At 43.1% G+C, this 27,300-nt stretch overlaps 1 protein-coding gene across 2 annotated transcripts in view; it reads left to right on the top strand.

Moving 5' to 3' along the window:
- LOC137524326 (interferon-induced very large GTPase 1-like) overlaps positions 1–22,654 on the top strand; it is a 182,672-nt gene extending 160,018 nt beyond the window's left edge. Inside the window, exons 9-11 of one of the 2 annotated variants that reach the window (XR_011022658.1) lie at positions 4,134–4,381; positions 13,872–18,615; positions 22,567–22,654. Coding sequence is in view for 1 of the 2 variants with exons in the window: in XM_068244058.1 (XP_068100159.1) it covers positions 4,134–4,381; positions 13,872–18,535 (4,912 nt within the window). In the remaining variant the exon portion in view is untranslated. Of the gene's footprint in view, positions 1–4,133; positions 4,382–13,871; positions 19,107–22,566 lie in introns of those variants that run through there. The other variant, XM_068244058.1, reaches the window with a different exon arrangement.
- Positions 22,655–27,300: the final 4,646 nt, after the last annotated feature.

The following is a 27,300-nucleotide window of genomic DNA, read 5'->3' as shown; positions in this document are numbered from 1 at the left end:
AATTCCTCCAGAGCGCTGTAAAAGAGTCGTTCCAAGTAGTGTTGGGCGAACACCTAGATGTTCGGGTTCGCGAACGTTCGCCGAACATCGCCGCGATGTTCGGGTGTTCGCGCCGAACTCCGAACATAATGGAAGTCAATGGGGACCCGAACTTTCCTGCTTTGTAAAGCTTCCTTACATGCTACATACCCCAAATTAGCAGGGTATGTGCACCTTGGGAGTGGGTACAAGAGGAAAAAAAATATTTGAAAAAGAGCTTATAGTTTTTGAGAACATTGATTGTAAAGTTTCAAAGAAAAAACTGTCTTTTAAATGTGGAAAATGTCATGTTTCTTTGCACAGGTAACATGTTTTTTGTCGCCATGCAGTCATAAATGTAATACAGAGAAGAGGTTCCAGGAAAAGGGACCGGTAACTCTAATCCAGCACCAGCAGCAGCACACGTGATGGAACAGGAGGAGGAGGCGCAGGAGGAGTAGGCCACGCTTTGTGAGACACAACAACCCAGGCCTTGCATGAGGACAAGAAGCGTGCGGATAGCATGCTTTGTACCGCCATGCAGTCATAAATGTAATAAAGATAAGAGGTTCAATAAACAGGGACCACGCGCCGGCAACGCTAACCCAGCAGCAGCAGACGTGATGGAGCAGGAGGAGGCGCAGGAGGAGAAGGCCACGCTTTGTGAGACACAACAACCCAGGCCTTGCATGAGGACAAGAAGCGTGCGGATAGCATGCTTTGTACCGCCATGCAGTCATAAATGTAATAAAGATAAGAGGTTCCATAAACAGGAACCATCACCGGCAACGCTAACCAAGCAGCAGCAGCAGCAGACGTGATGGAACAGGAGGAGGCGCAGGAGGAGAAGGCCACGCTTTTTGAGACACAACAACCCAGGCCTTGCATGAGGACAAGAAGCGTGCGGATAGCATGCTTTGTACCGCCATGCAGTCATAAATGTAATAAAGATAAGAGGTTCCATAAACAGGGACCGTCACCGGCAACGCTAACCCAGCAGCAGCAGCAGCAGACGTGATGGAACAGGAAGAGGCGCAGGAGGAGAAGGCCACGCTTTTTGAGACACAACAACCCAGGCCTTGCATGAGGACAAGAAGCATGCGGATAGCATGCTTTGTACCGCCATGCAGTCATAAATGTAATAAAGATAAGAGGTTCCATAAACAGGGACCGTCACCGGCAACGCTAACCCAGCAGCAGCAGCAGCAGACGTGATGGAACAGGAGGAGGCGCAGGAGGAGAAGGCCACGCTTTTTGAGACACAACAACCCAGGCCTTGCATGAGGACAAGAAGCGTGCGGATAGCATGCTTTGTACCGCCATGCAGTCATAAATGTAATAAAGATAAGAGGTTCCATAAACAGGGACCGGCAACGCTAACCCAGCAGCAGCAGCAGCAGCACACGTGATGGACAGAGTGGCAGTAAACACAATGCTATATAGTCTGCTATATAGTCACCCCGAACGGGGTGATTTTCTGCAGAACCCGAACAGTGGCGAACACCGTTCGCCCAACACTACTGGGAACGCAGTTTTAGTAACATGTTTTCTGGGGTCGGACTCTGAGGCACATACAGATGGTCCCAATCATCATCCTCATCATACAACTCTTCTCCTGAGTCTGACCCACCCACCACCTCTGCCACCCCAACATCACCAGACACAGACCCCTCATCGTCCTCAACATTAACTTGGGATGCTGGCCTGAGCCAGACCTCCTCCTCCACATCAGGCCCCATCATCTCCTCAATGGCAGCCCTCATTAATCGCTCTGGCGACGGACCGATGGACACAACGTTCTCCTCCGGGGAGGGCTGCTGCTGACCACTGGCTGCTGGGGTGGATGTTATAGCTTGCGTGGGGCATTGGCTGTTGCTGTTGTTGGGAGTGCTGCTCACAGCGGAGGTCTCTGAGGAACTCATGGTGAGCTCTTATAGTGGTTGGCGGTGAGTGGAGTATTACTGATCCCAGCAATATACACACTGACTGGCAGAGTACGCAATGCTATATAGTGTGGCTGAGCGGTGTACACAGAGTGGCAGTAAACACAATGCTATATAGTCTGGCTGAGCGGTGTACACAGAGTGGCAGTACACACAATGCTATATAGTCTGGCTGAGCGGTGTACACAGAGTGGCAGTACACACAATGCTATATAGTCTGGCTGAGTGGTGTACACAGAGTGGCAGTAAACAATGCCATATAGTGTGGCTGAGCCGTGTACCCAGAGTGGCAGTAAACAATGCTATATAGTCTGGCTGAGCGGTGTACACAGAGTGGCAGTAAACAATGCTATATAGTGTGGCTGAGCCATGTACACAGAGTGGCAGTAAACAATGCTATATAGTCTGGCTGAGCGGTGTACACAGAGTGGCAGTAAACAATGCTATATAGTCTGGCTGAGCGGTGTACACAGAGTGGCAGTAAACAATGCTATATAGTCTGGCTGAGCAGTGTACACAGAGTGGCAGTACACACAATGCTATATAGTCTGGCTGAGCGGTGTACACAGAGTGGCAGTAAACAATGCTATATAGTGTGGCTGAGCCGTGTACACAGAGTGGCAGTAAACAATGCTATATAGTCTGGCTGAGCAGTGTACACAGAGTGGCAGTACACACAATGCTATATAGTCTGGCTGAGCCGTGTACACAGAGTGGCAGTACACACAATGCTATATAGTCTGGCTGAGCGGTGTACACAGAGTGGCAGTAAACACAATGCTATATATAGCGTGGCTGAGCGAGGTACACAGTGGCAGTACACACAATGCTATATAGTCTGGCTGAGCCGTGTACACAGAGTGGCAGTAAACAATGCTATATATAGTGTGGCTGAGCGAGGTACACAGTGGCAGTAAACAATGCTATATATAGTGTGGCTGAGCGAGCGGTGTACTACTGTTCCCAGCAGCGACACACAATAACTGGTTGGGACCCTGGCTAGCGTGGCTGGAGAGCGAACTACCCTGCCTGCCTACCCAAAGCTAAACCCACAGAGAAATGGCGGAGATATGACGTGGTTCGGGTATTTATTTACCCGAACCACGTGACCGTTCGGCCAATCAGAGCGCGTTCGGGTCCGAACCACGTGACCCGTTTGGCCAATCACAGCGCTAGCCGAACGTTCGGGGAACGTTCGGCCATGCGCTCTTAGTTCGGCCATATGGCCGAACGGTTTGGCCGAGCACCATCAGGTGTTCGGCCGAACTCGAACATCACCCGAACAGTGGCGAACACTGTTCGCCCAACACTAGTTCCAAGTTATTGCAAATGCTTGATTGCAGTTATTGCTGCTAAGGGTGGCCCAACCAGTTATTCGGTTCAAGGGGCAATTTCTTTTTCACACAGGGCCATGTAGGTTTGGAGCTTTTTTTCTCACTAAATAATAAAAACCATCATTTAAAACTGCATTTCGTGTTCAATTATGTTATCTTTGACTAATAGTTAACGGTTTTTGATGAGCAGAAACATTTAAGTGTGACAAACATGCAAAAGAATAAGAAATCAGGAAGGGGGCAAATAGTTTTTCACATCATGCATTGGGCATTGAAGGGTATTGACCTTCTAGAATAAGTACAAAGATGGGAACTAAATTAATCAGAGCGATGGAAAGTCTCACTTATCAGGAAAAATTGGACAAACTGGGCTTATTTAGGTTGCAAAAAAGACAGCTGAAAGGTAACCTGATTAACATGTATAAATACATCAGAGAGCAATACAGATGCTTGGCAGATTTGCTTTTTTTTCCTATAGGCTTATACAAAGGACAATGGAACCACAGTTATAACAAATTCTGTATCTACATTTGAAAGATGTTTTGATACTGTCCTTGCATGAAGAACATCCACTGCTATAATTACTAGTTAATTCCCAGTATAGTTGATACAGGGATTTTTTCTGACAGCAACTTTGAGTACTGAAGGATTTTTTTTTACCTCAAAAATTAATTGGCCAAAGCCATGTGAGGGTTTTTTGCCTTCCCTGGATCAACTGGGATATTATAGGGTGCAGGAGAGAACGTTACCTAACCTAAGGTTCACTTTTTTTTTTCTAGTTGGTCTTGATGAATGTCTTTTTTCAACCAAACTAACTGTAATTATGACTTGTTTTCAGAGCCTCTTATTTAGAATTCTCTGCCACCATCCACCAATCAAAAAAAGAAATTGCTGATACCATTCAGAAAAGTTTTTGGGGCTGGCTAAATGAGTTACGATTAAGTGACATCATAACGGAGGAAGAATACAATACTTTTCAAGAAACACGGGAGGAGGAAATAATGGTAGAGAGGTTACTAACTAGATTAACTGAAAAAGATGAAGCAACTTGCAAAGCATTTCTTAAAATAGTTCGAAGACACCAAGGTAAGAAAATAAATTCTCCATTTTAAAATGAATTTCAGATAGCACACTTCGCTTCATATCCCCAGAGAACACCACACTTGGACTCACACTCTCCATTACTGTCCTTACTACAGCAACATCCATCATCCTGCTATTCTACTAACTAGATTTTTGACTCAACAGTCTATCATAAATGATGCCGATAGATGGCACTCACCTCAGAATTAATTTCAGATCTTTGTGCTTGGCCTTTGCTGCTGCCTCACCTACATTTCCAACCTTTTACATAGATAGACTACTAGCCACGTCCTTATTTACTCCAATTACATACTAATTATAGATGGTAGGAAATGCTGATTTCAGATTTGGTGGAAATTCTGATTTCTGGCAATGGCGATTACCAATTTCACAGATTTCCAATTTCTGTTTTTCTGATTTCCGAGTAGTGTTCGCCTTGGTAATTTTTTTGCATTATCTGATTGCCCAAATACTTCCAAGTTGACTCTGCATTCTCTGATTGGTCCAATGCTTCCGAATTCTGTGATTGGGTTAAAATTAGCGAGTTGTGGAAATGCAGAATTTCTGCAGAAATCTGCTTTCCATTTTCTGAGGGGTCTTTTGTTTTGGTAATTTTTTGCATTCTCTAATTGGCCAAATACTTCTGAGTTGACTAATTGGTCCATTACTTCAAGTTCTGTGATTGAGCTAAAATTACAGAGCTGCGGTAATGTGGTATTTCCGCAGAAATCAGATTTCTATTCTCTAATTTCTGCATTGCGATCTGAGATGCTGATTTAGGAAATGTGGAAATTTCCTCGGAATTCAAATGAGCATCCCTAGTACTAATGACATTCTCACTCGTAAATTCTTCTTGTGTAAAATTCTAAGAGATATCTAGGGCTGTCCCTACTGTCTAAAATTCCATCTTTTACCTTATTGTGTTTGTGCCTACAGGTAAAATTTTCAAACTAAAACCCCTAAAAAACACAATTACAAATGTATCATCATCTATCAATATTCACTTCTCTTTCATTATATATATATACTAGCTGGTCGCCCGGCGTTGCCCGGGTATGTAATAGGCTAGTGTTACCTCTGCCCACTTTTTCTAATCCTAACACACAATTATTTAAGGATGACCTAGTTTGTGAGCTTTGCAGTCTTTGGCACCAATTATTGGCATTGAAATGAAATAAATCTAATTGGCTGTGGCTCCACTCCTTTGAAAATCAATAGGTGAATTTTGATTAGCTTTTGTAGGCTCCACCCACTGTTCTGAATATTAATCCCAGTCACCCAGTGACCAACTGTGCAAAGTTTAAGAAACCTGCCATTAACAGTGTAAGAAAAACAAAAGTTTGCTTTCTTAAAACAGAAAGAATTTGTGATAATTCAGGGTGGAGTGAGCTTAAAATGTCTCCCAGTGCATCACTGTTGAATATATGCAAATTAACCATTGTTACCCTTAAAAGCTAAACACACCTCCAGAACAGCTGGAATGCAATGATGTGTCAGCTTGTTAATTTGTACAGCACCATAAAAATCCAACATGCATACAGACTGTTTTGGATTGTTTGATCCCTATAAGTGCATAGCATGGATTAATTTGGCTATAGGCAGTAGGGCTTGTAACACCGAGAGGTACAGACTAACAGCAAGCTCATGGTGACCCAGAACTCATTGTAGTGTGTAAGGGACTACAATGGTCCTAAAAGCCCCCTTACTAAGATGTTAAGAAAAACAAAAGTTTGCTTTCTTAAAACAGAAAGAATTTGCGATAATTCAGGTTGGAGTGAGCTTGAGATGTCTCCCAGTGCATCACTGCTGAATATATGCAAATTAACCATTCTACCATTAGAATCTAAACACACTTCCAGTGTAACAGTGTAAGAGTGGCTGCAGTTTACATTTTCCAGTGAAATTTGTATTTGTCTCTTTTTGGTTATGAGAATAAAAAGTATCCTATACTTTATTCCAGGTACTGTACTATGTGTGTGCCAAATTTCATTCAAATCCGTTCAGCCGTTTTTGCGTGATCGAGTAACAAACATCCAAACATCCAAACATCCGAACTTTCCCATTTATTATATTAGTAGGATATATATATATATATACATATCTGTATATGTGCATGTATATATGTATGTATGTATTTGTGTATTTGCCGCGACCACTCGAAAACGCCTTGACCGATTTCAACAAAACTTGGTATATAGATCCCTTACTACCTGGGACGATATGTTCTGGGGGTCTCGCATCCCCCCTGCACACCTCGATGAAATTTAACCACTTCACCACTGAGCGGTTTTACCCCTGAAACACCAGAGCAATTTTCACCTTTCAGCGCTCCTTCCATTCATTCGTCTATAACTTTATTATTACTTATCACAATGAAATGAACTATATCTTGTTTTTTTCGCCACCAATTAGGCTTTCTTTAGGTGGGACATTATGCCAAGAATGATTTTATTCTAAACGTGTTTTAATGGGAAAATAGGAAAAAATGTGTGGAAAAAAACATTATTTTTCAGTTTTTGGCCTTTATAGTTTTTAAATAATGCATGGTACTGTAATTAAAACCCATGAAATGTATTTGCCCATTTGTCCCGGTTATAAAACCGTTTAAATGATGTCCCTATCACAATGTTTGGCGCCAATATTGTATTTGGAAATAAAGGTGTATTTTTTTTCAGTTTTGCATCTATCCCTAATTACAAGCCCATAGTTTATAAAGTAATAGTGTTATACCCTCTTGACATAAATATTTAAAAAGTTCAGTCCCTAAGGTAACTATTTATGTTTTTTTTTTATTGTAATTTTTTTTTTTTTACATTACAAAAAAAAAAATTGGGGAGTGTGGGAGGTAATGAGTTAATTTATACTGTAATACTATGTATTTGTATGTGAAAAATACTTTAGGGTGTAGTTTTACTATTTGGCCACAAGATGGCCACAGTGATTTTTTGTTCATGCGACTTGTAAGCGTCCGGAAGGACGCTTACAGGAAGCACGATGAGGCTGGGAAAATCACAATGATCGCTCTGCTTCTCATAGAAGCAGCCGATCATTGCTGGGGGCTTAGATCAACAAACGGGAATGGTTTTTCCCGTTCATTGATCTTCGGGCGGGCGGCGGCGGCGGCGTGCATGAACGGCGGGAGCGCGCACGAGCGAGTGGAGCGCGGACAGCGGCAGTAGCGCAGGGGGTGCGGATATCTCCATCCCTGGGGGTGAAAGGATGGAAAAAGGGACGGAGATATCCGCACCTATGGGGGTAAAGTGGTTAATAGGCTGCCATTCCCACAGTAATCAAGCCAGAGTCCCCACACTTGGCACAGTTGGTCACTTGGTGACTGAGGTTACAAATCCAGGAAAAGTGGGCAGAGTATTAAACAGCCAATCAAATTTCAGCCATTTATTGTAAATGGAAAATGTAAACTGCAACCATTCTTAGACTGTAAATTGCAGGGTTTTCAAACTTGGTACACTTGGTCACTGGGTGATTGGGATTATTATTCAGGAAAGTGGGTGGAGCCTACAACAGCCAATTAAAATTCACCTATTGATTTTCAAGGCAAATATTTAAAATGCTGCCATTCTTACACTGTGTATGGCAGAGACATCAAACCTGCTACAGTCTTCAGTCTGCTACAGATTTCTTTGCAGGATAAACTGCTTCCATTCACACATTTTTGATGCCAAGAACCTGAAAGCTCACAAACTTGGTCATTGAGTGACTGTGTGTCAAGGTTACAAAAAGTGGGCGGAGCCAAAAAATCATTCACTGGGAAAATGTAAATTGCAGCCATTCTCACACTTTTAATGGCATGGTTTTTAAACTTTGCACAGTTGGTCACTGCGTGACTAGGATTAATATTCAAGAAAATGGGTAGAGCCTACAACAGCCAATGAAATTTCACCTCTTAATTTTCAAGGGGAATATTTAAATTGCTGCCATTCTTAAACTGATAATGGGAGAGGCTTCAAACTTGTTACAGTCGGTCATTGGGTGACTAAGGTGCAAATTCACTAAAGGCGCAGATTCCTAAAAAGGCCCCTCAGATTTCTTTGCTGGATAAACTGCTTTAATTCACATCTTTTTGATGCCAGGAACCCGAAAGCTCACAAACTTGGTCATTGAGTGACTGTGTGTCAAGGTTACACAAAGTGGGGGGAGACAAATACAAATTTCACTGGGAAATATAAATAACAGTCATTCTTACACTGTTAATGCCAGGGTTCTCAAACTTTGCACATTAAGTCATTGGGTGCCTGGGATTAATATTCAGAACTAGGTGGAGTCTACAACAGCCATTCAAAATTCGCCTATTGATTTTTAAGGGGAATATTTAAATTGCTGCCATTCTTGCACTGTTAATGGCGCAAGCCTCAAACCTGGTACAGTTGATCATTGGCTGACTAGGGTTCAAATTCAGAAAAGGGGGTGGAGCCACATACAATCAGATTTATTTAATATCAATGGGAAAATACAAATTATTGATGCCAAGTAGTGTTGGGCGAACATCTAGATGTTCGGGTTCGGGCCGAACAGGCCGAACATGGCCGCGATGTTCGGGTGTTCGACCCGAACTCCGAACATAATGGAAGTCAATGGGGACCCGAACTTTTGTGGTTTGTAAAGCCTCCTTACATGCTACATACCCCAAATTTACAGGGTATGTGCACCTTGGGAGTGGGTACAAGAGGAAAAATTTTTTTAGCAAAAAGAGCTTATAGTTTTTGAGAAAATCGATTTTAAAGTTTCAAAGGGAAAACTGTCTTTTAAATGCGGGAAATGTCTGTTTTCTTTGCACAGGTAACATGCTTTTTGTCGGCATGCAGTCATAAATGTAATACATATAAGAGGTTCCAGGAAAAGGGACCGGTAATGCTAACCCAGCAGCAGCACACGTGATGGAACAGGAGGAGGGTGGCGCAGGAGGAGAAGGCCACGCTTTGAGACACAACAACCCAGGCCTTGCATGAGGACAAGAAGCGTGCGGATAGCATGCTTTGTACCACCATGCAGTCATAAATGTAATAAAGATAAGTGGTTCAATAAACAGGGACCACGCGGCAACGCTAACCCAGCAGCAGCACACGTGATGGAACAGGAGGAGGCGCAGGAGGAGAAGGCCACGCTTTGTGAGACACAACAACCCAGGCCTTGCATGAGGACAAAAAGCGTGCGGATAGCATGCTTTGTACCGCCATGTAGTCATAAATGTAATAAAGATAAGAGGTTCCATAAATAGGGACCGGCAACGGTAACCCAGCAGCAGCAGCAGCAGCAGCAGCACACGTGATGGAACAGGAGGAGGCGCAGGAGGAGAAGGCCACGCTTTGTGAGACACAACAACCCAGGCCTTGCATGAGGACAAAAAGCGTGCGGATATAGCAGCAATGCTTTTTGCCGCCATGCAGTCATAAATGTAATACAGATGAGAGGTTCAATAAACAGGGACCGGAAACGCTAAACCATCCCAGATGTTCATCGGTCATGTTACTTGGTTGGGGTCCAGGAGTGTTGCGTAGTCGTTTCCAATCCAGGATTGATTCATTTTAATTTGAGTCAGACGGTCTGCATTTTCTGTGGAGAGGCGGATACGCCAATCTGTGATGATGCCTCCGGCAGCACTGAAACAGCGTTCCGACATAACGCTGGCTGCCGGGCAAGCCAGCACCTCTATTGCGTACATTGCCAGTTCGTGCCAGGTGTCTAGCTTCATGCCCGGTTTCAGGTCCAGCGGTGCCAGCCACAAATCCGTCTGTTCCTTTATTCCCCTCCAAATTTCCTCCCCTGTGTGCTGCTTATCCCCAAGGCAGATCAGCTTCAGCAACGCTTGCTGACGCATGCCAACAGCTGTGCTGCACTGCTTCCACGATCCTACTGCTGCTGGTGCTGGGTTAGCATTTCCGGATGAGGTACAGCTTTGAGATGCGTTGGAGGAGAAGGAGTCAGAGAGGTAGGTGCTGCTGTTGTTATCCAGCTGTTTGCGGCGTGGGCAACACCCGCGCCGTAGCAGGTGAGGAATCGCTGCCAGGCTCCACAAGGTTCACCCAGTGCGCGGTAAGGGAGATGTATCGACCCTGGCCGAACGCACTCGTCCAGGTGTCAGTGGTGAGGTGAACCTTGCAGGCAACGGCATTCTTCAAGCTTCGGGTTATTTAGCTGACCACGTGCTCATGCAACTCAGGCACTGCAGAGCGCGCAAAGTGGTAGCGGCTGGGAACCACGTAACGTGGGATGGCCACTGACATCATGCCCTTGAAGCTGTTTGTCTCCACCACTCGATATGGCAGCATTTCGCAGGCCAGAAGCTTGGCTATGCTGGCTGGCTGTTACTGCCACGGCCCGGGGGTCATTTGCTGGCAATTTCCTCTTGTGCTCAAACATCTCAGAGACAGACAACTCAACCGTAGCGCTGCACACCGAAGGGCTGTTGGTTGTTGTGTTTGATGAACACTGGGAGACCTCAAGAGCACTAGTCCGGAAAGTGACAGTGTCAGCATCGTCTGATGTTTGTGAATGTTGTGAACCACGCAATGGCTGGGCTACTGCTGCTGCTGAGGCGGGTCTGGTGGTGAGTCTGGTGAACCCAAGGGAGGCAGTGTTGCTGGTGGTACCCTGTCCTGCCGCGTTTGCCCACAGAGTGGGATGTTTGGATAGAATGTGGCGGCTCATGCTGGTGGTGGAGAGGTTGTTAATACTTTTCCCCCTGCTCAGGCGGGTCTTGCACACCTTGCAAATCGCCATGGTAACATCCTCAGTGCAGTCTTCAAAGAAAGCCCAGACTTTAACTGGCTGAGGACTCGGACCTCGTGCGTGATGTGCTGGTGCTGCTTAACCCACTGCTGGACGCTTGAGAGGTCATCCAAGTAATTATCTGGTCCTGTTCTTTTGGATCTGTGAGGGTTGTTGTCCTGGACAACATGGGCAGTATTGAGTGGGTTTTCTTGGGTGCTCCCCTGTGGCCTGTACGTGAACCGTCAGGGGAAACACCTCTTCCCTTGCCCCTCCCTCTTTCACCGGATTTCTTCCTCATTTCACTTATCCTTAAAGTACACGCTGACTGGCAGCAGTACAGTGGCAGTACAGAAATGCTATACAGTGGTGGGTGAGCGGTGTACCACTATTGTCAGCAGTGACACAGAGCACAATGCTATACAGTGGCGGGTGAGCGGTGTACTACTGTTCCCAGCAGACACAGAGTGGAAGTAAACACAATGCTATATAGTGTGGCTGAGCCGTGTACACAGAGTGGCATTAAACACAATGCTATATAGTCTGCTATATAGTCACCCCGAACAGGGTGATGTTCTGCAGAACCCGAACAGTGGCAAACACTGTTCGCCCAACACTACTGGGAGGGAACGCAGATTTTAGTACCTAAACACACGATACAACATGTTTTCCGGGGTCGGACTCTGAGGCACATACAGATGGTCCCGATCATCATCCTCATCATACAACTCTTCTCCTGAGTCTGACCCACCCACCACCTCTGCCACCCCAACATCCCCAGACACAGACCCCTCATCGTCCTCAACATTAACTTGGGATGCTGGCCTGAGCCAGACCTCCTCCTCCACATCAGGCCCCATCATCTCCTCAATGGCAGCCCTCATTAATCGCTCTGGCGACGGACTGATGGACACAACGTTCTCCTCCGGGGAGGGCTGCTGCTGACCACTGGCTGCTGGGGTGGATGTTATAGCTTGCGTGGGGCGTTGGCTGTTGCTGTTGTTGGGAGTGCTGCTCACAGCGGAGGTCTCTGGGGAACTCATGTTGAGCTCATATAGTGGTTGACGGTGAGTGGAGTATTACTGATCCCAGCAATATACACACTGACTGGCAGAGTACGCAATGCTATATAGTGTGGCTGAGCGGTGTACACAGAGTGGCAGTAAACACAATGCTATATAGTCTGGCTGAGCGAGCGGTGTACTACTGTTCCCAGCAGAATCAGAGTGGCAGTAAACAATGGTATATAGTCTGGCTGAGCGGTGTACACAGAGTGTCAGTAAACAATGGTATATAGTCTGGCTGAGCGAGCGGTGTACTACTGTTCCCAGCAGAATCAGAGTGGCAGTAAACAATGGTATATAGTCTGGCTGAGCGGTGCACACAGAGTGTCAGTAAACAATGGTATATAGTCTGGCTGAGCGGTGTACACACAATGCTATATAGTCTGCTATATATTGTCAGTAAACAATGGTATATAGTCTGGCTGAGCGAGCGGTGTACTACTGTTCCCAGCAGAATCAGAGTGGCAGTAAACAATGGTATATAGTCTGGCTGAGCGGTGTACACAGAGTGTCAGTAAACAATGGTATATAGTCTGGCTGAGCGAGCGGTGTACTACTGTTCCCAGCAGAATCAGAGTGGCAGTAAACAATGGTATATAGTCTGGCTGAGCGGTGTACACAGAGTGTCAGTAAACAATGGTATATAGTCTGGCTGAGCGGTGTACACAGAGTGTCAGTAAACAATGGTATATAGTCTGGCTGAGCGGTGTACACAGAGTGGCAGTAAACACAATGCTATATACTCTGGCTGAGCGAGCAGTGTACTACTGTTCCCAGCAGACACAGAACAGTAAACAGAATGCTATATAGTGTGGCTGAGCGAGCGGTGTACTACTATTCCCAGCAGACACAGAGTGGCAGTAAACAGAATGCTATATAGTGTGGCTGAGCGAGGTACACAGAGTGGCAGTAAACAGAATGCTATATAGTGTGGCTGAGCAAGCGGTGTACTACTGTTCCCAGCAGTGACACAATGACAGGGGGGACCCTGGCTAGCGTGGCTGGAGCGCGAACTACCCTGCCTGCCTACCCAAAGCTAAACCCACAGACAAATGGCGGAGATATGACGTGGTTCGGGTATTTATTTACCCGAACCACGTGACAGTTCGGCCAATCAGAGCGCGTTCGGGTCCGAACCACGTGACCCGTTCGGCCAATCACAGCGCTAGCCGAACGTTCGGGGAACGTTCGGCCATGCGCTCTTAGTTCGGCCATATGGCCGAACGGTTTGGCCGAGCACCGTCAGGTGTTCGGCCGAACTCGAACATCACCCGAACAGGGTGATGTTCTGCAGAACCCGAATAGTGGCGAACACTGTTCGCCCAACACTAATGCCAAGGACCCCAAAGCTCACAAACTTGGTAATTGAGTGTTTGTGTATTAGGGTTAGAAAAAAGTAGGCAGAGCCAACACCAGCCAAATACAAACTCGGGCAAAGCCCGGTCATCAGCTAGTCATCTCTAAAAAGTCTTAGCTGCTTCCCCCGTACCAATTATGTACCATGTTTCCCATCTTCTAGACTAAAGCACGATTGAGTCTGACCCTCTTCTGCAGCATAATATGAGCATAAAATATAGCAGCTGATTGGTTGATTGAAATTTAAATATTTTAAGTTTTGTCCAAAATGTAAGAAAATAAGCTTTATCTATTGCTTTCTTGTAATTGTATGTCTTGATTGATTTGTCTGTATTTTATTTTTTTAGACAAAAGATTTTTGTATAACGAGTTGTTGGAGAAGATGGAAATTGATGTTCACAAACTTTCAAAACTGTCTTTACAAAATGTTCTTGAAATCAGCCCAGAATATTTAATGGAAGGAGATTCGTCTACTGACAATGCATTATGGCATTTTATTAGGACCCTGATGTCACTAAATGGAGAAGCCAGGAACATAAATAAGTTCCTTATGAAAGAAGAGGAAAGTGTAAAAGCCAAGCAGAGTGGCAGCTTCATGCTTCTTTGTGAAGTGGAATTACGAAATGAAATCCACCCTCTAGATGTTGTTTGTGCCGCCTTTCATTGGTCAGACCATTTCTTACAACAGGAGATTGCATCAAAAATGGCCATGTGCCAGTTTGCCATCCCCCTGCTGCTCCCAGCGGTTGATGGCCCCGAATACACCTTTATGCTGTGGACAATGAGAGGTATAGTAAAGAGATGGAGACCTCAGTCCTTAGCAGACAGAAAAGGGTTTCAAGAAAACAATTTGGTCAATGTCCCCATGTCAACTGTTTCATTTTCCAGGCTTGGGAGCTGTAGGTTATCAAAGTCAAAAATTCTAAACCAGCTGCTGGGCTCAACACAACGCCGACATGACATTTTTGTTCATAGAGATATGGAAAGTGGAAATGCTCCAAGGAGAATATCAGATGGATTGGTGGAAATATCTTGGTACTTTCCAGCTGGTAAAGGAAACTTCCCAGAGCCAGTGGCCTTCACAAACCTCAGAGGAGAGTTAGAGTCAAACTTAAAGCAGTTCAGCTTCCTATCAGAAATTTCTTCAGTCATTGCTATTTGCATGAATGCGATTGATAAAGACCGGTATGAACTATTGCTGAAGTACAACAACGCCAGCTTAAAGTATCTCTTAATAATTATGCCAGAGGACAACAAGACTATGGAGGAAACACAGAGAAATCTGAATCTCCTGGCTCCTAAGCTACACCTGAGCCAAGAGAACGTCTTACTTATTACTAAAGGTACGAATGAAACAGCAGCTGTTTCAAAAATATATTCATCCCTTTTATTATTATTTCAGAACAGCTCTAATAACCTCAGTCTACAAGAAATGACAGAACATGCCTCTAAATTACTGATCAGATTAGATGAAGACTCAGAAGCATGTCAAGCTGCACAAAATAAAGCCAAAGAAATAATAGATGAGATAGACGATGTGGTGAAATACAAAAGAGAAACAATGAAACTGCAAGCATGTCCCCTAAGAGAACTTGCTAAACTAGAAAAGGAGATGTGCCAAATGAAATTACAGGGGAATACCAATGGGGAGAAATATAAATCCAATCTAAGGGAACAGTGCAAGGCTATTCGACAAGAACAATGGGATCAGGAAGTTCCTGAAGGAATATCCAGCTTTGTAAATGCAATCAGAGGCAAAAATAAGGCTGAAAAGTTCTATTTTTTACAATGGCTGAAATTTTACCTTGACCTGAAAGGAAGACAATATCTTCATCCTTTACAAGATGAATATAAAGAGAAATGTAATTTACCTAACAACCAGAAGCAGCTTGCAGAACTAGATCAAGAGATGTGTGATAGCTCGCTGGGAATTGAGCACTTCCTGAGAGAGGTAGGTCAGTTTTATGAAGCTTGGCATTCCATGGGAAAAAGAAACAAGTCATCATCCATACAATTTGAATGTCTTCCAGAAATTGCTGCAGATCTTCTACTGGATGGGTTTCCTCTGGAGCTGATAGATGGAGATGCTTCTAGAATTCCCTTACAGTGGATAAAAGATATACTGACTCAGGTGAACAAAAAAACCAAAGGAATGAGTAAACTGAAGGTAATAACTGTTCTGGGAGTGCAGAGCACAGGGAAGTCCACTCTTCTGAACACCATGTTTGGTCTCCAGTTTCCAGTGTCCAGCGGACGATGCACACGAGGAGCCTTCATGACCCTTCTGAAAGTGAGGGAGGATTTACAGAAGAAGATAGGCTGTCATTTCATTCTGGTGATTGACACAGAAGGGCTGAAAGCTCCTGAGCTAGATTTCCTAGATGGCAGCTATGAACACGATAATGAATTGGCCACGTTAGTCATAGGATTGAGTGACATCACCATCATTAACATGGCCATGGAGAATACAACGGAAATGAAGGATATTTTACAAATTGTCATCCATGCATTTCTAAGGATGAAAGAAATTGGGAAAAAACCCAACTGCCAGTTTATACATCAGAATGTGAGCGATGTGTCTGCTCCTGTCATGAACATGAGAGGTAGAAAGAAGTTGGTGGATCAGCTGGATGAAATGACGAGAACTGTAGCAGTTATGGAGAAAAAAACTCAGTTTAGAACATTTTCTGATATTATGGATTACGATCTAGAGCATCACAACTCGTACATCCCCGGTCTTTGGCATGGACTCCCCCCAATGGCTTCTGTCAGTAGTGCCTACAGTGAAAGTATAACTGAACTGAAACACAAACTTCTGAAATCAATGAGAGAAAAGCAAAACGATATGCAAAGGAGGACACACAATATTACTGAATTTATAGAATGGGTTTCAAATTTATGGAATGCGGTAAAACATGAAAATTTCATATTTAGTTTCAGAAACAGTTTGATAGCTAAAGCCTACAATGAGCTGTCTATGAAATATTCTGAGCATGAAGGAAAATTTAGTAAGCTCATACATGAATGGTTTACTAAGTCAGAGACACTAATCAAGAATCAGTCTGCTGAAACACTAGAGGCCAAAGTCAATGAATGCCGCAAAGACGCACACGTAATACTGAACAGGGGAGAGAAAAGGATTTTAGATTGGCTGGAAGAGTATTTCAATAAAGGAACAGACTGTGCCCAACTTATAAAATACAAATCAGACTTTATGATCAGTGCTCAAAACCTAAGAAAAAACCTTGAAACATCTTCAACCAACAAACTCAATGAAGCCATACAAATCCAAAAAGGGAAAATTAAGATAAAACAATTATATAGTCAACACACTGGAAAAATTGAGAAAAAGGTTTCAATCCTTATAGATGAATACAGAAAAAACAAATGTCAGCTCAAAGGTGCCGAACTGGAAATAGAGTTTGAGAACATATGGAAGGACACAATCAAGGACTTACAGGAGAAACCCTTGGAAACAAGGGATATTGAGGGAGAGATGATGCTTGTACTCACCAAGGACATGAAAGAGAAAGGATCAGGAGTTAATGAAAAATTACAGCAAATAAAGCACTTTACAAAACCCAAGGAGCAGAAGAAATTTTCACTTATTGGAAAAGTGAAGAACTTTTGGGAAAAAATTACAAACTGGAAAGAAAATTTTCAATATGAAGATTTTTTTTCTCATGTTTTGGAGACCTGCACTAAGTTTTCAAAAAAATGGGCACAGAAAGATGCTGACTATGATGACACGTATTGCATTGAAATACTGAAAATAATTGATGTCAAATGTCAAAACGAGAAGGTAAAGTATTATTTTCCAGCAGAGAATGTACTAGACTTGAAGTTGCGTATTCTGGGATATATTCTTGAGGATTTTCAGAAAATGCATTTAAATTTTGTTAAAAAGAATGACCCTTACCATCAGCTGGGACTACTTAAGCCAGTATATTTTAAAACATTCACTGATGCTGTTACAACAAAGAATGCAAGCCAAGACCTGGCAAAACGGATCTGTGAAGATTTTCTAAAATCTTCAATCACTGATCACATGAACAGAAAGTTGGGAATTGAAGTGGTAGATGACATTGCGAATAGCAAAGGGAGTGAAAAATATACCTCTCGAATGTTCTTCCAGTTCACTGTCCTGAAGAGTCTTCTAGAGGAAGACGATTACCAGCAATATGCAGAATACTCAAATGACTATGAACATTTTGTGAAGTCTTTTATAGAGAATTACATTATTAAGGAGTACAAAAATATTGGAACTTTGCAAGAAAAAATCCTGTCTGATATCACAGGATGTATCCAGTCTTTTTTGAAAACTCCTGAAGACTTAAATTCTCCAGATGTTTCATGGTTTCTTTCCCACCTGTGTGAGAAATTGAGCAGCGATTTGGTTTTGCCACAGGAAAAGATGAAGGCAATTATTTTTGAAAATTCAGCAAATCTTAGAGATTTCATAGATTATATGAAATACAGTCTGCATGATACAGTGCAGGAAATCCAATCAGAAATAAAAACTCAGAGTACGGAATATGTTCTTTCTTGCCTTACATTGAAGCCTCAGGATGAACTGTTCAAGAAGGTGTTTGGATGTGGAAAGCAGTGCCCATTCTGCAAAGCCCCGTGTGAGGCTGGAGGCACAGACCATAAAGAACACTTTGCATCTGTACATCGTCCTGAAGGGTTGGGAAGCTACAGATGGATAAAAACAGGAATTCTATGTCATGACATCTGTTCTACCTTGGTTGTCGGTAATGCAACTTTCAAAAATGAGAAAACAAATGAGACATATCATCCTTACAAGAACTACAGAGATTATTACCCTGACTGGAAAATTCAACCTGATTCCAGCATTGAAGCTTCTGATTACTGGAAATTTGTTCTGAAAGAGTACAATCAACAATTTGCAGCAGAGTATGACGCAAACCCAGCCAAATATCCAGATGAATGGAACAATCTGACCAGGGAGATGGCAATGGAAAGTCTCCAGAAAAACTTCAATATGTGACAAGGTGCCCAGAAATCCCTTACTGCCATGTTAAGTTTGAAAGTCTCCCTGCAATACGAAGAAAGACAAACATTTTGAGGGTAAAATATGTATTCCAATAACATTTTCAACTTAAATTTAAGCTTATTTACTCAGTTTATGAATTAGAAAAGAGTGCTGATTTAACTACCTAACGATTGGCATCAAGTCCTGGAGCAGCAGTTTAGCAGGGAACGTGGGCGTGCATGGACGATCGTTCCCTGCTGATTCACGGAGCTCCGCTCTGTGATCTGTCTGCTAACTGTTTTTAGGCGAAAGGGGAATAAAAACCCCTTTGTTTACCTTTGTACAGCACTGCGATCTCCTGCAGCACTGTACGGGGGACACCCGGCTGTCCCTCAGAGCAGCTGGGGAATGAAGCCCTCTCTAATGCTGGATACACATGGTGCATTCCCGCACTCGATTTCCCGCTCGATTCCCAGCCACTCGATTATTTCCGACATGTCCGATTCGCGTTTCGATGGATTGTTAGCTCGATTTGGTATACTTTACATGAGAATCGACCTATAAATCATCGAAACGTGATCGGAAATGCTCGGAAATAATCGAGCGGCCGGGAATCGAGCGGGATATCGAGTGCGGGAACGCACCATGTGTATCCAACAATAGACTGATGCCTATGAGACATAGACTGATGCCTATGAGAGGCAGGGAAGAGGACAGATCACCATCCAGGGCTAGTTTCAGATGGGGAAGAAGGGAGGAAGGGGGAAGAAGAGAGGGAGGGGAAAGCCTCTCTTTTTTAATGAAAAAAAAAAAAAAAAAAAAAGATTGCACCAGCGATCTGAGACCTCTTAAAGAGCGTCCTATTAAGGACAAGAAAAGGAGGAAACAATTACTGTATTTGTGTGGTAAGTGTAATACTGACAAAGCTGCACAGCCCTGTATTGTGAAAAATAGCCCAGTCACTAGGGGGGTGTAAGCCTGTGGTCCTGAAGTGGTTAATTAGCTTTAAAAAATGTTAAAGCCTCCACAAAGCAAAATACCTTCTCTCTAATTAACTTAAGTCTGATATCATCTTTCTTTCCGAATATATATATATATATATATATATATATATATATATATATATATATATATATATATAGTACTTTTTTCACTTACTACTTGCTATAAAGGTTTGATTAGATGATAAAAGTAAAAAAAAACTCTAAGAGAAAACACAGGAGACAAAATTAATTGAAATGGGGCCAAATACATATTTTCTAGCTGATTTTGCTGTTACCATTCCATAGGCTGAATCCAGCATTTTTGACAGTTGTGTTCAACCAGTTCCTTGGCATGCATGGTCAATGTTTTGGGTCTTTTTGAAGATTTGTCATGATTGTTTAAATCATTGTTTTGTTTTGCTTTTTTAATGTCAAAATGGGTCAGTCAAATGCATTTTCTGCCAAGTTGGAATTATCCAATTCTAATCTGTGTTCACTTTGCTGTACATTTACATGCAAGCCAGAATTACTAATATATATTTGACCATCTTTACTGTAGAGGTCCACAATAATGCCAAGAGAGTGTAAAACACTGTAAAATACCCCTAGGGGTTATTAAACTTTGTGAATTGACATTAAACGTGATATATTTCGTTTGAGTTGCATTAAACACTTTCCTAATTACAGAAAAAATGAATAACTCACAGTTTTGTAAATCAAACTTCAGGCCGCTTTCACACTAGTCCATTGGCCTATTTTGCCACAGACCAATGCTATGCTAGTGCAAATCTATGGGGCATTTCATACCTGGGCAGTGCGGTGGAAGTCCTCAATTTGCTGCTCGGGTAACAATTGAGCAACGGTGTGTTGATGGCCTGCTTGCTCAGTGATGTGCAGGAAACCGTTTTAAAACTGATCACCGCACAGCTTTGCATCGCGCATGTGTGGAAGCATATTTTGTCAATACACTTTCACGCAATTCAAATGTCGGTCACAGGAAGTGAGCACTAGAGAGCCTCACTTCCTGCTAGGCCTGCAGCCAGAATGAAGATAACTGCGCCAGTAATCTCCATTGGCTTTTTTTTGCATTGTGGTACGATCATCCAATCGTATTGCACCGCAACTGCGGGCTAACAGTGTGAAGCTGGCCTCAGAGCTGTACCTGTCCATTCTGTCCCCCTTTTCAGGCAACATATTGGGCCTGATCCAATTAGCTTTTTCTCCTAAGTTTTCTCAAGGGTAATATTTTCACATCTTCTAAATAAACTTTTAATGTGGTAAAAAATGAGAAAACAGTACCTGGCACCAAATGCAGCAGGGTGGAACAAACGGAGCAGAGAAAGGAAACGTGCACATCCAGATTGCTGTGAATATCCAATGGGGGTATCAAGTAGGCACTAGATAGCAACACTGCTCTGTACCTGCTTTTCACAACTGGAATAAAGGGATTTTAAAGAGTGCCCTGCTCTCTCCTCTTTGTATTGGATAAATATGCTTTTAAGATGCTGGCTTTTAAGCCACCAGCAAGCATGTAAATATTTTTGACAGAACTTTTACACCTGCTTTTTTTTGTACTTTTTCAATTGCAGAGTGCTGAAAAGTAATTTTAAACAGAAGTACAAATAACTTTTTCTCCAGAGCTTTCTCCTAGGAGATAATTTTTCATTTTGTATTTAAAATAATTTTTCAGCACTTGAACATTTACCAAAAAGTAGGTGAAAAAGAGCTGTCAAAATTATTCTGAGCATTTTCTTGCTTGCTGGTGGTTTAAAGGGCATTTTATTGATAAGGTGTGCAAATAGCACTTCTGAGAAAGCTCAGGTGAAAAAGTGAATTGAATACGGGTCAAGAAATGAATATGTTACAGTATCTCCTAGGAGAAAACTTGGGAGAAAAAGTGAACCTTGATTACGCCCAATAAGTACTACACCATCTTAAAGTGAACACGAAGTGAAAATAAACTTATGAGATGACTGTATGTGTTTTACTTAACCTCTTGAGGACTGCAGGGCTAAACCCCCCTAGTGACCAGGCCATTTTTAGTAAAAAAGGCCTCTGAAGCTTTAAGGCCAAGCTGCAGGGCCGCACAACACAGCACACAAGTGATTCCCCCCCTTTTCTCCCCACCTACAGAGCAACAGAGCTCTCTGTTGGTGGGGTCTAATCGCTCCCCCCATGTTTATTTTTTTTTAATAAATATTATTGTTGGTGTCTTTTAAAAAAAAAAAAACTGTTTCTTTAATTCCCTTTCCTCCCTCCCTCCCCACAGGCAGCCAATTATGGCGATCGGCTGTCATAGGCTTCTGCCTATGAGAGCCGATCTCTCTCTTGTCCCCCAGGGGGACAGCCGTGCCGATCGCAGCCCTGTACGTGTAAATAGACGGCGATCACGCCGTCTAACAGTCTCCCGAGTGGCAATAGCCACTCGGAGACTGAAGGCGGGGCGGAGCTCCGCGCGCGATCTCCTGCAAAACAGAGCCCCAGGACTTTACGCCAATCAGCGTTAGGCGGTCCTGGGGCTGCCGCCGCGGCCACGCCCATCGGCGTGACGCGGTCGGCAAGAGGTTAATGTAAGTTAAAGGACAACTGGAGTGAGAAGCATATGGAGGATCATTTACTTCTCAGGAAACCAGACCGAATCCGACAAGCTGTTCAACAAGCCCATTTACATGGGTAAAAACTCTAGTTCTAATTCTTCCCTTACTGGAAAACAGAAAGGGATTCCACACAATTTCTTAGTAAGGCTAGCACTATATGTACCCATATTTATCTTATTATGTCACTTGTCACTTCAGGTATGCTTTACAAAAGAAGCAGAAATAAACCAATTTTCAGAAACAATGTTCACATAAAATTCCTGATAATCACTAGTAACTGAAATGATAGCAATAATAACTATAGTCAAATGAAAAATATTAATCACTGAAAAATGTATTTACAGTTTTATATTGCATATATTGCAGCTTGTATTATTAAATACTTTGTGTTAATATGATATTATGAAAAATGTAATTTCCTGCAGTTATGACGACCAGTAATCTTGATTTTTTTTACTAATGCCAGGTGCTGTACTTCATCTGATTCTGATTAAAGGGAATAAACTATATATGTATCCGAAGACAAAAACAAAATCATTTAAAGTGGACCTGAACTCTTGAATAGGACAGAACGAAAACATAGAGAAATGCATTCTGAATGCATTTAGAGAGTTTAGCCTGTCTAATTCCCCCTCATTTGTGTCTAATTTCAAATTGTAATTTAATCCTACCCTGTGTCACATGACTGCCTATGGCAGATAAGCCCCTTTGAAAGCACAGGCTGTAAACAATATGTCTGCTTCCATGGATCAGGAAGTAGAAACGGTGCAGATTTATGTTAGGATTTGTATCAGCTGTAACAAATACATGTTTTTTTTTTGTTTGTTTGTTTAAAGGTTATTATGTTGTTGTGTATCTTTTAGAGCAGAGAGGAGGTCTGAATTCAGGTCCACTTTAAAAAAAGTTTACCTGAGATGATGCTTAGGTAAAAAATCATATACTTACCTAAGAAGAAGGAAGCCTCTAGATTCTATAGAGACTTCCCACAGCATCATCCAGTTCCCCATTACCACTCATGGAGCTCCTAAAAATTACCAACAAGAGATTGTCTGTAATCTAATCCAGGGTGCGTGCCTCTTTAAATATGAGTACAGCGTACTGCACCTGCACGAGTATGGCCACACTTCCGCCCTAAACCAGAGCCACTTGTGCACAAACGGCTTCATGCTACTGAGCAGGCATGGCTGTGCTCATTCCAGAAGAGAAGTGCAGCTAGGACCAGCTGGAAGGTCAGAGGCAGTGGTGGAGGATCCAGAGGCTTCCCTCTCCTTAGGTAGCTTATGTTGATGGTTCCCGTGATTATAACAACCCCAGGTTCATCTAAAAGACAAAAGGAGACCAGGAGCCTAATGGTGCAGAATTGTGTAAGATTCAGAAAAGCAAATTGCTAAGGATGTATATACTCACTAAGGTGGGTTGCAAATCCTTGCAACCACCGTCAGAGCAGGTGGGAAATTAACCGTCCCCACTCGGTGTCCCAGGTCTGTTGACAGGAACTGGGTGGTCTCACTCCGGAAGTTCTTTAGGACAACTAAAATACTCTCACCTCTAAAAGAGGTATGACAAGACACTTAAAACAGGGGTGGAGGCACCCAATGCATAAAAGATAGGCTAATAAGCTATTAATCCTTTTAACAGAGAGGGAATCTTACCTCTCTTGAAAAATTTGGACCAAATTCTTCAAGAAAGGTAAGATTCCCTCTCTGTTGGAGGCCTCCACCCCTGTTTTAAGTGTTTCCTCTTAGGGAAGTACGGGATTTTTCACCCAAGCTTCGTTTCTAATTTGCCTTATGTTAGCACATTACATAATGGTTATATGGACCCCTTTTCAGCTCATTATCGGTTTCACCCTCCTTGAAACAACAATGCATCCTTGAGCCCCCACAAATATAAATGAAACTATAAGAATTTTAACGTAAACCTGAAAAAGGGTCCGGGCACTTTTGTTAACATTTTTAGCAACCAAAGACAATTTCAGATTGGCAGGTCATTTATAATGACAAATGAGCTATTCCCCACCCTTTCATGCGCCTTCATCAATCACATGATGCATACTCATGTAAAATGATGTAATCACCCCATAAGTATAATGTATAGACAATTGTGCCATAACAAAAAGCTGGTCAGCATGAAATTACCAGGCTAATAAAAGTCATCATAATAAAAGTCAATGCGTTTTAATACAGCTTTTACTGTAATGAGTTAGAATGAGGGATTAATAGAGGAACTTTAAGTGTGTGGTTCCCGTAGGAAGCCAATTCTACTTTTCATTTAAAGTGAAACTAAACTCAGAACCTCCTCTCTGCTCTGCAAGATTAGCCATAGCACAAAAACCTTTATGAAAACACATCTTTATTACAATTTATGGAAATCCCCCCCCCCCCCCCCTAAAAAAACAAAACTTGAAGTTTTAATTTCAATTCACTCTCAAGGGGGAACTAAAAGGGTTGAGCTTCAGTGTTTATGTCTGAGGAGACAGCTGGCAGGGATCCTGAGAAAACCTATATTTACATTTACTAATAAGACCATTTGATCTGGCTAAACAAACAAATAACACAGCATCAGTAAACGTCTTAAGCAACATTATGTGGAATGAAGACTTTTCATTGTGCGCCGTGCAATTGTGGACTCAATTTAAGTGGCAGCAGGTGATGGGCTGGTATAGGGTCTAACTATTTCTTTTAGCAAACTCCTGTTCAATTTAATCAGGTTTGCCAGTTTGGCAATGGCAATTGGTCCAGCCAACTAGTTAAGATAATTAAACAAAAAGCCACACTATAAGAACTATTAGGAAAACTCAAATATGCAATTATGGAGGACTTTTGACTAATAAATGTCTGCAAAGGGGTACAGAGGGCAACTTTATGTTCTGTAATTAAGTTGAGGAATACTGGTCAGTTTTGTCTTACTACAGAATTGCTGATAACTTACATGATTGTCTACTTACATTTTATATGCTCAAAATCAAAGTCTTATAGGTCATGCATTGTTCTGCCTTATTAAAGTAATTTTTACCAACTGTTTCCAACTGTGTGTCTATATATCGTACATTCTGTTACATATATTCTCAGAGGCGTTCCTAGGGTCCTTGGAGATTGGGGGCACCTGTGGGCACTAGGTGGGGGGTAAATGTGGCGTGGCCATGCAGTGAGTGGGCGTAGCCGTGGCTGGGGCCAAATGTACATGAACTTAGCAGCGATGTAAGCTACAGATAACGGGTCTGCCCCCTGTCCTTTATTTAGATAATTTACAATCAGTATAGGCAAAGATGTATACGCACATACAATTTTGATTGGTCAATCACTGACCAATTTTACTACCCCCATGCAGTAAGTGGGCCAACAGACAATGAATTAGATGAACAGAGCTAAAATTGGCTAATCAAAATTGTATGTGTGTACCAGGCTTTACAGCTAATACTGTACATACTGAAAGTAGCAGGGATCAGCATACAATACAGCTGGTTTACAATCAGTAAAGGCACAGAGTAACACCTTATACTGTACACACTGGAGGTTAGGTAGTGAGTGACAGGCACCCCCAGGTTAGGTAGTGAGTGACAGGGACCCCCAAGTTAGGTAGTGAGTGACAGGCACCCCCCTGGTTAGGTAGTGAGTGACAAGCGCCCTCCAGGTTAGGTAGTGAGTGACAGGCGCCCTCCCAGGTTAGGTAGTGACAGGGACCCCCAGTTAGGTAGTGACAGGTGCCCCTCACTCACCTACCAGCAGCAACAGCCCAGCGTCAGACCTCAGTATCATCCGACAACCCGAGCAGGTAGAGCAGGTGCGCACGGACACACCACACTGTATATGCGGAAGTGATGTCACTTCCGCATATTAGCGCGGTGTCTGCTAGGTCCTAGTGCCCGCACTAGTGGTCGCCGGCTGATCGAGGTCTGATGCTGGCAGCGGCAGGCAGCGGTGGCCAGCGGGGGCCGGCAGCGGCGGCCCGCGGGGGGCAGCAGCGGCCGGGGGAAGGCAGCGGGCACCCCTGTAAATACATTAGGGGCACCCTAGGACATGGGGGCACGGGCCCCCCTAAAATAGGGCTAGCAACGCTCATGTATATTCTATATTACAATCAATTCTCTGGATATCTGGCTTCCATCCATAGCCCTGCCTTCTAAAGGAAGAGGTCATATGTGCTTCTCTAGAGAGAGAGAGAGAAGCGCCTGCCACCACTTCTGCCAAGGGGTGGGCTATGAAGCCAGACATCCAGACACCCGGTAAGTATAAACAACAACTTTATTTAAATTGTAATCATCGCCTGCCCCAATCGCTGCTGAATCGCTTTAAAAGTGATTTTGCCTGTCCCGATGTTTGTGCGTTTGCGTTACTGAGCATGTGCAGCACGGACAGCTGTTGGGACAGGAGGACAGGGCCAGGGAGCTGGGCAGTAGTGTGCAGAGGGGGGTTGCTATTAGAAACGGACGGGTGTGCGCAGAGGGGGGTTGCTATTAGAAAATACCTTTCTATTAGTATGAAAACGCAACATGGAATCCACAGGCATCACAGCTAAAGTCCAAAATATGAGAATACAATCAAAATTCTGAAGGATAACTACCCACTTAAAATTGAATAAACATCCAGTTGCAAACTATATTTCAAAAGGAATTAAAATGTACTTACCGTATATACTCGGCTATAAGTCGAGAAATTTAGGTCTAATCTACTTTTGTTGAGTAGAGTTGTGAAGTAGAGGGGGCGACTTATACTCGAGTCAGACCTAAATTTCTTACTTGTAGCCGAGTTTTAAGTTTCCCCTTTGTGCTACATTTCCCCAATTCTGCCACCCATAGTGCTGTCAGTAGAGATGGCTTGAACCTCACATTTTGGGTTCGCGAAATGCAAACATGAACTTCCGCAAAAGTTCGCGAACCGGCGACCTCGGGCAAATAGACTTCAATGGGAAGGCGAACTTGGAAAAACTACAAACACTGATTCTGGCCACAAAAGTGATGGAAAAGATGTTTCGAGGGGTCTAACACCTGGAGGGGGAAATGGCAGAGTGGGATACATGCCAAAAGTTCCGGGGAAAATTACAGATTTAATGCAGAGCAGGGTTATAATCCCTAAAAGGCAGAAATCAAATTGCATTCCTAAATTGGAGGCATAACGTGCTTGAAAAAATCATGCGTGTGTGTACATGGATCAGCAGGTAGTGTAAGTAGTGTACTGCTTCACACTGACAGACCAACTCA

This window comes from Hyperolius riggenbachi, chromosome 7, assembly GCF_040937935.1.
Source record: "Hyperolius riggenbachi isolate aHypRig1 chromosome 7, aHypRig1.pri, whole genome shotgun sequence".
Classification (NCBI taxonomy): Eukaryota; Metazoa; Chordata; class Amphibia; order Anura; family Hyperoliidae; genus Hyperolius; species Hyperolius riggenbachi.
Note: the sequence above shows the minus strand (reverse complement) of the source record. Positions and strands in the feature narration are given on the sequence as shown.